Below are 15,760 nucleotides of genomic sequence, written 5' to 3' on the forward strand. Positions count from 1 at the left end.
CTTTGTCCAGATCAGTTTGAGGAGCCCCGACACTCTTGATGTTGGTCTGTGGGTTTGGATAAGTTCTCATCCAGCAAACTGCTGCAGCAGTTGGGAGATGTTGGGTCTCTTTGGCTGTTTCCTTGTCCCTGCACTGTGCAGAAATGGAGCGTGCGGCTTCTCCTTGGCTTGGGGTGAAGAGAAGGAGGGTTTAGGTGAGGCTTTGGTTGCCACCAGCAGAGCCAAGGTGGAGCTTAGTCCCTCCAGCCTACCAGCCCGCTGAAGGCTGGTGCTTCCATGAGCCCACAACTGGAGTTCGAAGGAGAAACCAGCAACAAGTTAAACACGACTAGATGGCTTGGACAGGAGTGAGGGCAGAGCTATCACCATGGAGCAGCACACGTGCTGCGGTGACCTTCAGCAGGGAGCCCCTGGGGGGCTTTGGGGTGCTCCTGGGAGGGTGGGTTTGGCTCTCAGCTCTGTCGCACGATTGGGAATCGGAGACAGAATCTACGTGACTTGGTGTTGGGACCAAGGTAGGAAGTTCTTCAGAGCTGAAACTCAAACCTACATGCTCCAGGACTCAAATTCCTGCTCTTGCGGTGAGTAAATCACTCCTCACTGGTCTAAGTGTCTTAGTAAATTGTCCTTGGGAAACTTTCTTCTCTGCAGAAGCCTTGGTGATGTTATTTACAAGAAAACACAGCTTTTTTGGGAATTCCTCTAGTTACTGTAGGGTTTCTGCAAGAGCTTCTGAATTCTCTGTCATTTGTCTTTGAGATTTGCTTGTGTTCCCACGGGGTTCATAGATTGTAATTCATGCAGGAATCTCAGAACAGTCAGAACTGGTCGAGCACAGAGGTTACACAAAAATTGTAAGTCCTAAATTTTATATTTAGCTGTATCAGGAAAAAAAAAAAAGTTGTGTAGGAGTCTAATCAGCAAAGCCCTGTGGGGTCTGAGAGATCAGATTAAAGCAGAGGCTCCTTCTGGACAAAGGACATTGCGAGAATGATATTTTTAAACAAGCTGGATTCCCCCCTCCACCAAAAAATTTAGCATTTTGCAAAATCAAAATGTGCTTTGTCTTGACAACATCCCGTAAAAACCAAGACGTTGTCATGACCACATGGGATTTCAGCAGAAAATTATTTTTCTTCTCCTAAGGAAGCTGAGAGGTGAAGACTGTTCACGCCTGGGATTATCGCTGTAAAATATTATCTAGCATGGTAATGGCTGTGTCACAGCCGGCTTTGGCAATACCTGCCCTTGCAGCCCTGGCTCCCAGCGACCTGTATCGCTGGTACCATTTACAGGAGATACGTTTGCTGCAATAAGCAGGTTTTAAAATCTTCTGACGCCGGGGAGTGAGAACAGTAAAAAGTTATGTTTACAGCTCTGTCCTTTAACATAAAACCAGGCGATGCTTGAGGCTGTCTAACCAAAGCTAGAAGGACAATCTAAGACCTTTAATTAGATAAATTAGACTTGGGCTGGCTCATTACACTTGTAAAATTAATGAGCAAATTAAAAAACCCAGGATCTTGAGGTTTTTTTTTTTTTCTTTTTCCCCATGTTCAGGAAGGAGAGGAGCTTGCAGGACTAAATTTTCGGTCTTGACTGTGTGTAGCTTGGCGCAAGGAGAGCATCCTTGGACGCAGCAACCCTGCTCCTTCCCATGCCGTTGGCACTGCCGGCTGCGGGTTGTTCCTCCTTCCCCGCTCCCATCACACGCTTAACACACACACGGCCGCAATTTTTCACTCTCCTCTCTAGGTGGAGGCGCCCCTGTGGATTTTTCTAATCCCAGCTCCTTCTTCCTGATAATTGTTTGTGAGCCGTGCGGAGCGGCCGCATTGACAGCCTGCGAATTTGGTGTGATGCCCGTAATCAGGTTGTGAGACGCCCTGGGAGGCCACCCACTGCCCTCTGGACTAGCCGCTACTTAGGGCGGTAAAGAAACACTTAGAAGCCGGAGGAAGTCGGTACAAAGTAGGGCGAGGGATGGGAGGGGATGGAGCATGGCCGGGAGCCTCCTTGGAGGTGAGCCGTTGCGGGGAGCTGGGAGCAGGAGGAAAATCATAGTAGAAGGTGGTGATAAACTTTTGTTTGCTGCTTAAAGTTTTTAAATGGAGCAGTGCCTGGCTCTGAAATCTGGATAGCTGTGCTCAAAAGCTCCCATTCCTGCACCTCCTCTTCTCTAATGATTCACAGATGCTATATCCAGATACCAGCAGACACCAGAAGGGTGGTACCATCACTCAGACTGGAAACCCAGCCCGGTGATTCCTCCAGTGAGCCCATAAACCCTTGGAGCTGTACCAGCCTTTTCCCAAAGCCTCAAGCCTTTGGCATAGAGGAAGCAAAGACGCTCGGTGCTCTGGGGAGGCACCCGGTGCCCGTCACCCTGCCTCTGGGTTCAGGAGTACGTGGCAATGGCGGGGTCCCCACCAACTGCCACCTTCCAAACTCCTTGTTCTTCTCTGCAGCATTTTCTCTGTTTTTTCACTGGTGTGTCTTTGTTTTCACCAAATTTGTTTTCATCTGTGTCCTTTCCTTCTGCTCCAGCCCAGCCCCACCATCCCCAGGTGTGGTGTTGCCTCTCAGCAGGATCTTGGCATAGGACCCAACCATTGTCCTTTCTCCATCACCTGCCAAATCAAGTTTGTCTAATTATCAACATTCATTCCTTCTTGTCCTACTTGTGCTTCTCCTGCAATCTTGCTGCTTTCTCAAGACTAAACCATTTTCTTCCATTGAAGCATCGAACTATGGGGCTACTGTGGTCATCATCCCTTCTGCAGTCATCCTGGACGTGACTGAAGTTACCTCCTTTCCTTACTCGTTTTCCTCTCTAACTTCCTTCTCCCCTTGGATCGTTATTGCTTTCCCTTCCCTTACACTCCTCCATTCTGTTCTCCTTGACTTGGTAAAGCTCCAGTTGGTGAACAGCCCAGTTTCCCATCTCTCTGCCTCCATCTTCACCTCTCAGCCCTAATGAATTATTTTTTTTTTCCTTCCTTTTCCTAATGCTCTTTTCTTTTGTTTGGCTGTATGGGACTCATCAGATCCGATTAGTGTTCTCATTCAGCAAGCTGGTGGTTGGAGGGCTGAAGGGTGAGCTGCTTTGCAGACAGTTCCTCCTTCCAAGTTGACTTTCGAGGTCAGCTGGAGAAGCCAGCACCAACTGCAGGGAAAGCTGACTCCCTTAAATCTTGGGAGATCTCACCAACGTAGTTAATGAAATCTAGAGAGACGTTTAGGTGGCATCATCTACCAACCAATGTCCACCTTGCTCGCTGGACTCCTAGTATTCCTTTATTTTAGAATCACAGAATCCCAGAATGGTTTGGGTTGGAAGGGACCTTCAAGCCCACCCAGTCCCACCCCCTGCCATGGGCAGGGACACCTCCCACCAGCCCAGGTTGCCCAAAGCCTCATCCAGCCTGGCCTTGAACCCCTCCAGGGATGGGGCATCCACAGCTTCTCTGGGCAACCTGGGCCAGTGCCTCACCACCCTCATTGTAAAAAATTTCTTCTTCATATCTGATCTAAATCAACTCTCTTTCCACTTAAAACTGTTACTCCTTGTCCTATCACTACACTCACTGATAAAGAGAGCTTCCCCATCATTTTGTAAAATTTCCTTCCCAAAATCAGGTGAAATAACTTCTTGACCCATTGATGTATTTACTGCTCTAGAACTGGTTTAAGAGGGGTGGGTTTAGACCTTTATTAAATGTCTTGGTTGTTGCCAACTTCAGGCATCCCAAAGTAGTTTCTCTGGCTTCAAAAATATTAAGTCTTAAAGAAAAAAAGTTATATTTTAAAAATAAAACAGGGATTTTTTTTCCCCCACAAAAATCATTGTGCTTTTAAAACTCATGTCTTGGTGGACATGATGTCAGAACCTGTTGAGATGGGAAGGAAAAGAAAAGGAAACACAAATCTTGGTTTATTATTACAGTCACTCAACACCAGAAACTGGGGCTGGAGTAAAAGCACCCACTGCAGCATTGTCTGATCGTATGGCTTCGACACTGCAAACTCCGTCCTTCTGCTGAGATAGCGTTGTTGATGCTGAAAACAAAACCGGTAGCAAAATAAATAGCAGGAATTCTTGGTGTTGGAAGAAGAGGGAGGGAGGAAGGGCAGAGTGCTGCCGGAGGCGTAGTAGAGCCCTGAGTAAGGTTACTCTCCTGTTGACAGCGTTTGGTCCCAGTTTGGTGTTGTGGGGTGTTAGGAGCAGTCGCCGTGTAACGTATCCCCCGTGTCTGGCTCCCTCCGGCGTGTCAGGGTGCTCCAACAGCCAGGTCAAGGAGTTGCTCTGGAGAAAGAAATCTCAAAAAAAATTGGACAATTTGAAACAAGCTGGATTTGTCCCCAGATCTGGGTCACAGGGCAGAAACCAGTACTGCCAATCCATGCCCAGAACTCCCAGCTGCAAGAAGGAGCACTTGTCTTGCCTGAGTTGAGACATCACCAGCGTAGATATCTCCATCTGAGCTGTCCCTGGGCTCCTTTGATGGTCAGCGGGGAGGAGCGGACACCGCTGGGGATGTTTCGCATGAGCACCCGCCAATGTCTGTCTTGGGAGAAGACTAAAAAACCTTGAAAAGGCTCATTTCTCTGTGTTGGGCTTCAAAGGGAGCCCAGCTGGAGGTCCCACGGTTGGTGTGATGAATCCCACCTGACTCCTGGTCCGTGCTTGTGCAGCGCCAACATTGTAGATCCCAAATCTGTGACTCAGGCTGTAGGCAGGGTGATGATAATGATCATACTCCTGCGGTTGTTTTCTTAGGGGTGACTTTGCCTCGATAGTCAGTGGTTTTTGACCAGCTCCTGGGAATTAAACTCATTAAGCTCTCCTTGTTGATGGTCTCAAGTTGAGGAGCTCCTGCTCGTCGTCGGATGCTCTCCTTGACCTGTTTACCCTCATCCCACTTTGTGACCTCTGTAAAAAACAAACCCTCATTAGTTTCCTAAATCTAGTCTTGGCGTTGGGAATTTGGGAGATTGGATTTAAATCTATAGCAACATTTCATTTCATATTCACAGCGGGGTGGTTGCTGTAAGTGGAGGAGCTGGTTCATCTGCAGCACCAAATTGAATCTGAATGTAAAATGCTTTTATTACCACCAGCCTCACAGCGGTGGCTCTCCCCAGCTCGGCTGCATCTTTTCTGTTTCGAAAGCTGCTGCGTTTCCACTTTGTGGTCAAATCCTTCCATCAAACCTACAAGTAGAGGCTGGAAACCCAACCAAATTGGTCATCTACACGGATGAGCTGTATCCAGGCTAGAAATTCCCGAATCCGTGGGGCACCAGCCGCAAAGCCACGCTTAGGACTGTCTTAGCTTTAGTCTTAAAGCCACCCATTTTACGCTGCTTTACAGTTTCTGGAAGCATTCAGGTTTTACAAATATGTCAAAAAAATTTTTGCAAATATGTTAAAAAAAATTCATCATTTCAGAGGGGGAAGAAAATTTAAGACAAAACCCTCATTCTTGCCCTGACTAAGAACCGCCGTGGCTCTCTTGGGCTCAGCGCTCGAGTCATGGTGGCTGAGGATGGGAGGAAGGGTTCGTGCTTGGGGTCCTGGTGAAAGCCTCGTGGGGTTCTGGAAATGCTCCTTGGGTTTTGAAAACCCGGACTCTGCTTATGCAAGGCTTACCCGGCAATTGTGCTTCTCAACATCTTCCTCTCAGCATCCAGAAAGACGAGATGCTCGCGGATGCATGTATAATATAGCAGCTCGCAAAATATGTTCTCCCTTGCTTTTCTTTTCTTTTCATTTTTTTTTTAAAGTCCCCAAATCACTATTTGCTGGCAGGTTTTTGGCTTTGGCTGATTTTTTTTTTTTTTTAAATTTTGCTGCATTTTTGGCTGAAAACTTTTTGGCCAATGCATTGCTATAAACTTCCATTTTCGGCCTAAAATTCCCTGGTTTGTGGCTGTTAGGTTTTGTTTGTGTGTTTGGGAGTGGTTTTTTTGGATGAAAAAGATAAAATATTGTAACGGAGAGTAATTTGAAGACAGAAGTCATTCCCTGTGAATAGGTTTGTTTAATTAATACCCCCAGTTCTGCTTGAAGCAAATTTTGATGGAAATTCTCTGACTATCGCTACTATCCAACCACGCTCCGGCTGACGAGGCAGCAGCTCTCCTCCGTGCTGTTTATATTAACATACGCAATGACTTAGATCCCTGCAAAATTGCAGAGAGCTCTGCATTATTCAAGTGTTGGAGGAGACAACAAAAAAATGATCCATGATTATAATAAACTGCCTGCTATCTCTTGTTTCTATTAATAGCTCCTTTGTAGCCCAAATGTCTTCATTGCGGTGGGGTGGTGTAGTTTGCACAGACCCTGGGAGGAGGAACTAATTGTGTTGGGCCAACCACCACCACTGATATTTGGCTTTTTTCTAGCTGGGTGAGGAGTCACAGCTCCAATGATTTTCTGATGAATGGGGAAAATGCTGGTGAACTGGGTAAAAATGGAGCTAGGGACATTTCCAGAATGACCGACCAGCATTGCAGTGGTTTCTAGCCTGTCCTTTGGCTGGAAAGGGTTTAAACCCAATCATAGAATCATAGAATCATAGAACCATGGAATCATTAAGGTTGGAAAAGACCTCAAGGATCATCAAGTCCAACCGTCAACCCAACACCACCCAATGGTTGGGTTCAACCCAGTGATTGGGTTCAACCCCTCATTTAAACCCAACGGTTGAGTTTAACCCTTCATTTAAACCCAGTTGTTGGGTTCAACCCAATGTTGAGTCAAGGTTTGAACCCAACACAGCTAAACCTTGCGGTGTGGGTTTAGTTCTCAAGGACTTCTGCACAGGGAGCTCTGCTGCTCTCTACAAGCTGTGGCACCCGCCCTGTTTCTTGTAGCTAAATGTTTCTGCTTCTCTGATGGTTTTTTGTTCTTTTTCTATTCAAAGGTGGGCCTTAATGTTCTGATTCAGAGAGCAAACAAGTTTACCCCCGCCACTCGCCTCTTGATCCAGAGGTTTGTGCCATTCCCTGCAGTCGGTAAGAAATAATCCTATTTCTCTGTATTCAAAGTGTTGGCTGTAAACCTACCAGTGGATAGAAGCCACTGGGATGAACACCTAACTCCTGCCTTCCTTCCCCTCGGGACGGGTCCCTGTGTTGGTGCAGACAGCGACACGCTAGTGCAAAGCAACATTTCAGAAGGAAAATGATGCAAAGCTGCCGGCGGGGGCAGCTCACGAAGCTTTATCAAGCTGCACTCTCAAGCGGTTTATAAAATGATTGGCGCTGACTGGTCGTCAACCATCTAAATTTGAGAGCGTTTAATTTGCAAGATCTGATTTGAATCGTGTCAAATCAAATCTTCGAATAAGTGGTAGCGTTGGGGATTATTTACAATAAAACAGCAATGAAATGTTCCTGCTCTGAATATACAGATTTCTAAGAGCCACTGATTAAAGAAAAACCAAAGCATGTAAAGAATTAAGGCTGCTGCTGACTTATTTTAGCTGCTTATCTAACCAGTGGCATTATGGTTATTTTTTACATAAGCTTGTTTCTTTATAAAAGCCCCAGGTTGTTGGCCCTTTTTAATGTTTTTTGTTTTTTAATGCCAGAAATACAGCTGCTTGCCCCTTCTGCAGAGCAGGAGGCAACAGGGATTGTAGTCTGGAGGTTGCGCTCAGTCTTGTTTCTGAGAACTTTGCTTCTATATAAGGAACCTGTGGATGTTGTTATTGTTTTCCTGGAACTTTCCTGGAATATATTTTTAGAAGGTTTCAGCTTTCTTTTGATTTTTAGAACCAGGAGAGCAGCAGACATGAGTGCAAGACCCGGGAGGCAGCTCCGAGGCTGGGTTTGAGTCAGAGGTGCACGCGGGAAGCCTTTGCCGCCGGGTTGATCTATTTTCATACCGAGATGTGAGGAGAAAGAGGTTACGCTTGTGGAGAAAGAGGTTACGCTTGTGTTGGCATTGATTGAAGACCCATAATTAAATTGTTTAACCCGTAATTAATTCTCTAGCTCTTATTTTATTTGCATACTGCCGTGCTTCGTTATGTGCCAGGACATCAGGAATCCTCCCACTAATTGCTGTTTTGTGGTTTTGAAAACTGCAAGTTGTTGGTTTGCAGACCTGGACAAAGCGTTTAATTAAGACGCATCTTCCCGTTGCTTTTGAACCTCCAGCTCCCAGCAGAAAGGCAGAATTTCACCTTTTTTATGTGAAAAGCCAGGGCATTGAGCAGTTCTTCCCTGGCCCTTCCTTGACCCCCTCTCCCACTGACCTCGACTGGGTTGTGCTGGTTGATAGCAGCTGGAAAGCTGGAGGTACGCATCGGAGCTTTCTGGTGTCTCATCCCAAGGGATCATGAGAGATGGAGACTTGGGGAACCTCAGCTACTGCCCAGGTGAAAGACAGCCAGACTCCCAGCAGGGATGTCTGTAAAGAGTCTTGGAAAGCCTTGGGAAGCCTGGGGTAGGTACTGGGAAAACTTGTCTATGGGTCTTACTGCCCTCAAAGATGCTCCACGTGTTGTGTCTGTCTTCTCTGGGTCATGGAACCATCATTCTCTGGGTCATTTGCCCAGTAAGCTAAACCATATCTGCGGAACTGCTGCCTGTAGGGCGTATTTAACATACGTGGTTCCTCCTTGAAATCCACCTTCACCATGGGACCCCAAGATGAGGGAAGGGCATGGGGATGTATCTGCAGAGTCCTCCAGACCTCACGGGGAATAACCCAGGCTGGGGCCAGTCATGGATGTACCCTGGTGCAGGCTCCAATTGCTCCCCACGTCGTGGCTGGTGGCACTGGAGATGGGTTCCAGGACGTCAGGCTGCTCCCTCAACTTCCTCCAAGGGTCATTCGTAGTAGCTGAAAATCATAGACTGTTCTAAAAATCCTCCCCAACCCCAGGGAACAGATACAATAAACCATCCTGGGTGGAAGAGCTCATGGAAATGGCCAAGGCTCTGCGTACCCAGTGGCTGGCTTGATGCAAAAGGGGTTTGTGCTTGATGTTGGCCACCCAACGCATTGTTTGGGCGGTGAAGTTGTTCTCCATGGAGGTTTTCAGTGCTGGAGAAGGGAAGGAGTGTGTAGGCACTGGGTTCTGGAGAGCCACAATTCCCGAATTTGAACAAGAGGGGGCTTGAGGCTTTCTTGGAGATGTAGATGGTGAAGGACATCAACACTCAGGGCTATTGCGGAGATCCCAGTTTGCCCACTTCTTCCCAAGCACTGGGTGTGGATAGCTGTCACGAAGGTAAAGGGTGACAGTGGTGATGGTGTGCTTTATACTGGAGATGTATGTAGCAAAAAAAAACACCAGAGAAAACCCCCCAAAACCCCAAAGGTGACATCCCAAAGCTGATATTGATAGAAAGGATCTCAGTACACAGATAGAAGCAGGGTAGTGGGTTGCTTTTGTATCTGAACCCAGTTTGCACTGTGTCACCAAGTGTTTTCACAGAGGTAGTTTCCAAATTATCACAATTTCTTTACCAATTATGAAAGTCAAATTGTCTATGTATATATTTATTTCTTTGTCATTCCCCCCTGTATTTGAGACTTCCATAAAATCCAAGTTTTCCAAAAATTAGCAGTTTTTTCTGCTTGCTCAGTATTTTCCTGAAACAGAATGGGAGCAGCTAAGACATTTGGTTGTCTCAAGCAGGCTGGAATTAGGCTTTGAATTTGGGACCTGGTCAATGAAGCTCTGATAGGATCCAGAGACTTGGAGAAGCATCTAGATGCGGTGGGAGCTTCAGGTCTGGACACCACGAGTCTCGCATGGCAAGAGCGCATCCTGGCTTGGCCAGAGCATCTCTGCTGGTGTGGTTTTATGTGTTCAGCCTTAACGGAAAGCTAGAAAAGGATGGGGCATGTGAGTGTTAGAAAAGAAAAAATAAAAGAGGGGCTCAACTTGCTTTAAATTAAAGGCTTGTTTTCTTTTTAATCTTGGATTAGGAGCTGGAGGGTTGGTAACACAGAGATTTTAATAGATGAGAAGAGTGGTCCGGCAGTTTGAATATTAAAGAGAGAGACAGAGTGTGCGTGTGTGTATGTTCCTCTTCTTCTCGAGTGTAAGGAGCATTTGTCACCACAAATCATCCTTGATTGCAGAGAGCTGCGTTCGTATAGGGCTCACCCACCCACCACCCTCAAAAAATTAGACATTTGTTATATGACATGAATTGAGATTAATTAGCGAATATTAACCCATCAAGCAGTACAGAAACACATTTTTGGAAGCAGTGGTACTTGCAGCAATAGCGAGTTTGTGTTAGTTCTGGTTGGAAAGTTTACAACAAAATGTGGTGGTGGTGGGGGGGTGCTGGAAAATGCCAGTTTCTCAAAACCAAAACTTTTTGAGGAATTAGCAGCTTTTCTTTGGAAAAATTGAAGAGGTGCTTGGACCCTGGAGAGGAGTTGCATCTGGGAAGGATGTTCCTCAACTCAAAGATGTTACTTGAGGAGCAGAATTTGGGGTCACCTCGAGAAGGCTACAAAAGCCCCAGGCTGGGCAAGGGGAGGGTCAAGAAGGGTCCCAGAATCGCCTCTGCCCCCACTGTGAATGCAGGGATGATACTGGGGAGGTGTGAGTGTTGGGAACCAGAGTCCTCCAAAGCATTGCTGGTTTGTGTCACAGTTTGGAAAAATATTGTTAAAGCAAACAAGCAGGTTTTTAACTGAGAATAAGTCCACAGAGCCATTTTTTTTTCCTGCAAAAATGTAAAATAAGGGCAAATAGTCATCAGGACCACTACTAATGGGATATCTGGCCATGGAAACAGCTCAACCTTGTCTTATTTGATTAAAAAAATTAATTCTGTTCTCTTTAAGAGCTCAGATCTAAGCTGTCCTTCATAGATCAGTGTATTTCCATCATACCTGCTAAAATCCATTCTTTAAGGAGAGTTTGTTTGCTGGCTTAGTATGGGGAGTTAAAGCCAGCTCTGGGATGTGCCATCAGAAGAGGCAGCTGTCAATCAGCGGTGCCTGGTTGGCCAAGACCAACTGGTAGCCCAGTGCAAGGACATGGTTGGCATCTAGGTCAAAATGTTGGGTGAAGAATCACTGTGGGAGTTGGGAGCATGGCCAAACACCAACGTCTGGAAATACTGGTATTTCTTTGCATCAATATGTTTCTGATTGTGGCAGGAGATCCTTTTTCAAGGTCAGGTTGGATGGGGCTCTGGGCAACCTGGTCTAGTGGAAGATGACCCTGCAGGGGGTTGGACTAGATGACCTCCATGGTCCCTTCCAACACAAACAATTCTAGCATTCTAAAAAGTAAAAGAAAATTATCTTGATTATTATTCTCCTCTTAAGAAACCCAGATTATTATTCTCCTCTTAAGAGTCTTGGTATAAGAGTGGCTTCTTGACTTGCAGAAACCTCTTGGCAGATGGCTGCAGGCGAAGCTGAAGGGCTGTCACGGCGAACAGAAGCCTGCCATGTGGTATTGACCAGGGCTGCCTCGCTAATCATCGTGCTTTTCTCATCCACAGCTAGTGCCAATATCTGCAACGTTGTCCTGATGAGGCACACAGAGCTGGAAGAAGGAATCGATGTTTTGGACAATAACGGAAATATTGTCGGGTCTTCCAGAATTGCTGCAAAACACGTACGTACCTGCAATGTTCCTGGCGATTCATGGGTGAGCTTGCGTGCAACCGGTGTTTAGGCTCAACAAATCCCACAGCCGTCGGATTCCATGGCTTGAAAGAGCTGGAAAGAGATGAGCTTCACCTGTCTTGCAGGAAGAGCAAAGCAGCAAAAACTAATGCTTGCTTTGTACCCACATGTGCGGTTCCGTAGCCCCAACACAGAGTGTGCTGGTGGCCACAGGCTCGTGTCATGTCGCAAATTTGGTGGCCAACCTTGATGGTCTGGAAAATTGACATCAGGATGATCCTGTACTAGTCTGATACGTTCCCAGCCTTAGGATTTCTTTGTGGAAACTCATAAGCAGTTCACGTTGAATGCGAAGCGAAGATAACTTACACCTTTTTCTGAATGAGGAAGACTTCAGGTTTGAGCCGAGTAGCTTTTTAACCCTTGCAGTGTCAAAACTGCATAACAACTGCCAACCAAAGCTTTGCGAGGGTCGCCAGATGTTTTTATCCTCGTCCTAACACCTGCTTTGTTTTCCCCTGTAACCTTCCCCTCTCCGCCATCTGCCTGCAATTATTCTCTTCTTTCTTAGTTTTGTCTCGTGAGCATCATCTGATTGTCTGAGGCATGTTGTTTCCAAGTGGGCTTTCAGCTGAGATGTAAAGCATGTACCGAAGCACACGCCCAGGCAGAGGAGTTAATAATATAATGCTTGGCATTTCTCTCGCTCCTTCTGTCCAAGGCTCTTAAGGCACTTCATAGACAGCAATTAATGTACAGATTTACAGTCCTCGGCAAGAAATGGGAGATCTCTAATAGCTCTCCATATTGTTGTTTAACAGGGAGCTTAAAACAATCTGTTGAAGGGCTCGGAGATACTTATTGGAGCCAGTTTTCCTCACTTGTGTGATTGGCTTCAGGACCCAGCTTCCCCCTCTCCGTCCTAATGGTCGAGGGGAAGGCAGAGAACATAGAAAATAGATATCAAAAGTGAAGATACTGCAAGTGCAGTTTAAACATCAAATTTGGGACTTGGGAGAACTTTTGTTCCGCTGCCATCTAATCCCAATGCTTCTTCCTGAATAGCTTACTGGGTTTTGGCGTGGAAAATTTGGCAGATCCTTCGTGTAGCACATCTGAGACCTTCTCCTGTTTGGAAGGATCGAGTGCTCCCAAGCCTGGCCATATGGATAAGTTTCAGCATTCCCATCCAAAATCTTTAGTACCCTCTGCCTATGGCTGCCGAAGCCCCATGCTTGGTCGTGGTGCTTGGGGCATCCTAGGTGGGTGCTGGCGAAGGGGTCGGAAGAGGGCCATGAAGACATGGTGGTGGTTGTACACCTTGGAAAAGCATCCATCATCTTCTCGAGGTCTCATCTTGGGGGGTTTATACGTATCATGCTGACAGGCTGCTCTGTTCGCCGCTTCTTGGTGAGTCTTGCCAGGGAGAAAGCACCAGGGGAGGGACAAGCGGAGCTCTGCCGTTGGGTGTCTTCTGGGAGGGGAGTCACCACCAGTGATTAAAAAGCAGAAACAAGTCTTGGAGCAGGCAGTAAGGTGCTACGTTCCTCCAGCATATCATTGAAAATGAAATCCAGTTAAAGGAGGAAGGGTTGAAGCTGCTGCTCAGCCCAGACTGAGATATTTCACCTTACAGCATCCTCCAGGCAGGCGTTTGGCCTCTCTTTTTTTCCCCCAGGGAGCACTAACATGTTCATGTAGGATTATGTTGAGATGTTGGAGCACTTTTGGTCGCATAAAGTGAAATTAAGGAAGCTCTTAGGTGTGTCTGCTTATTCCTCTGGATTTACAACCAAGCATGGGCTCCAGCCCATCGATTGTAGCAACAAAGCATGAAAATAGGTTGTGTACAAATAGCTGATGGCAAAGTTGAAAGTGTATGTTGGTACATTCCTTGACATTTGCACCAGAACAAAGGCCAGCCAAACCATTTCTGCACCCACAGGGTGATTGCTCAGCGCAGGTACATCCTGAGATTTGTTTTAAATGCTTTGTTTGTTTTTCTTTTTCAGGCACTGCTCGAAACGGCCCTGACCAGAGTGGTCCTGCCGATGCCTATACTGGTTCTACCTCCAATTATTATGTCCATACTGGAAAAGTAAGTGTTGGGCAGTACGAAGGGGGGGCTTTCCAAGGGGAAGGGAGAAAAGATCTGCAGGAGGTGTTATTCGTTGACATTTCTTAACATTGGTCCATCAAAGATTTTTTTTCTTTATTAAAATGTTCATGTCCCATCATTTTTGACCATTGTTGTAAGCTGTTATATCGATGTGGTTGTGTATCGATATGGTTATTTTAAATAATTTTAAATAATTCTAAATAATTTCAGATAATTTTCTGAGACCCCAGCAGTTTGAACAACCCTATTCTGTAGTCAGCATGAGCCAAAACTCTCAGAATTCAGTGGAAAAGCGTCTGTAACTTTTTGGTCCTTCCTTCAGCAAACATCAGAGCTGCCACATGGGGTCTTGGCTCGTGTTCAGTCACAGTCAGGACCATCAGGGCTTGCTGACTGCAAACCACATCCAGACCACCTTGGCCACTGTTGGACTTGCTCATGCCCAGTTTGAACCCACTTGAGCTTTCTTTTGATAACAACACCCTGTGGCTTGGACTTCCCCAGAAGAATATATGCTTCACATATTCTGCAAAAATTCGCTTTCCATCACTGTTTCAGCCAGAATCTCTCCTGGCAGATGTCTCCAGGGAGCATCAGCGCTCGGAGAGTTGGCAGGAAAGGGCAGGGTTATTATTTCATGTCTAATTATCTCCTAGTAGAGCTTTTAACAGCAAAAAAACCCCAAACTGCCCTCTCCCTTGGCTGTTCTCCCACCTGCCTCTCCAACACCTCTGCTTTTTCTTCTGCCCAGTGATGCTGAGCCTGTTCGGAGCTGGTGGGTGCCAGTGGTTCCCTTGGACACCCATCAGCGGCTCGTTGGGCGTGAACGATCCGTGGGGTGGGGATTCACCTTGCCAACCTTTGGAGACTGATTAGTGCATTGAAAGATGAGGGTGCTAAAGGGCTTGCTACCTGTGTCTGGACAGCCAAGCTGGAAGCATTCTTTAAACAAATCTGTTGATAATGGCTGCTCTAAAACACTCTGCTGACAAAGTAAATAGCAATTAGTAGGGTTAGGGATTGACCCATGGCTTTGATTTGCCTTGTTTACCCTTGTAGAAATAGCCCTGGGCAGTTTTCTCTCTTTAACGGAAGGGTTGGGGCTGCTTCTGTAAGTTTGGAGCCTGATTTTTAACATCTAAATTGAAAAATTTAGCAGCACCTTGGCTCTCACCAAGATCAATTCCTCCCATGGGTGTGGGGTGAAACAGGGCAACAAATTCTGGTTTGGCATATGTAAAGGAAATATTTCAGCCCTTTTTGGACAAAATATAGTGTTTTCCTCTCTTTTTCAAAGGGACTGTGGTGATTCCCTGTGGCAGGGCACAGCCTCGGTGACACTTTCTGCGAACCACCTCTTGGAGACGGCTGCTGAAGATGCACAAGGGCATGGGGTAGATTCTAGTCCCCCTAATTTTATGCAAAGTATTTGATTTTTGCTTTCTGCTCCTCCTTGACAAAAGCTCTGCAGCCTCTTTCCTGCTCCAAGACCCTGTGTCACCCAGACGGTCCCCCAGCCCATGATTTATCCCCCCAGCCCATGATCTACCCATAGGATCTGCTGGGGAGATGCTCAAGAGTCACCATGCTTTATTCTGGAGTGTCTTACTCTGGACTACCTTACTCAGGGCTTGCTCACAGTCGCATGTAAGAAGAACAGGGATTGTCACTTATTGTTGTACCCCAGCATCTTGGCAACTTCCCCGCTTCGAATTCAGATGCGTGATTCCAGCCTTTCTAGTCCCATCAAAGCCGCTTTGCCGTTGTCACTTGAGAGGACTTCTGTTTTCAGCTGTCCACATGCCAGCCACTTCAGAAACGCCACCAATTTGTGGTGTTCTTACTACAGAGCTCGCTCTCTTCGCCTTTCACACCGAGGCTTTGCACCAAAGGGGCTGCATGTGTTAGTTCCAGCTTAACACAGGCACTGGTTCCAGTCTAACCATGCCTTGGTGATGAGCTCATGCAAGAAAGATCATCCCAGAGAACAAGATATTTCATTTATATAATTTATAT

The 15,760-nt window shown here is 46.5% G+C and overlaps 1 protein-coding gene across 1 annotated transcript in view; it reads left to right on the plus strand.

Moving 5' to 3' along the window:
* LOC104461761 (sideroflexin-5) overlaps positions 1 to 13,727 on the plus strand; it is a gene marked incomplete at its 5' end in the record, with an annotated part of 29,712 nt that extends 15,985 nt beyond the window's left edge. The window contains 3 exons of the mRNA XM_010073461.1: positions 6,932 to 7,022; positions 11,499 to 11,614; positions 13,638 to 13,727. Of these exons, the coding sequence (XP_010071763.1) occupies positions 6,932 to 7,022; positions 11,499 to 11,614; positions 13,638 to 13,727 (297 nt within the window). The remainder of the gene's footprint in view (positions 1 to 6,931; positions 7,023 to 11,498; positions 11,615 to 13,637) is intronic.
* Between the last annotated feature and the right edge of the window lie 2,033 nt (positions 13,728 to 15,760).

This window comes from Pterocles gutturalis, unplaced genomic scaffold, assembly GCF_000699245.1.
Source record: "Pterocles gutturalis isolate BGI_N339 unplaced genomic scaffold, ASM69924v1 scaffold23706, whole genome shotgun sequence".
In the NCBI taxonomy this organism is placed as follows: domain Eukaryota; kingdom Metazoa; phylum Chordata; class Aves; order Pterocliformes; family Pteroclidae; genus Pterocles; species Pterocles gutturalis.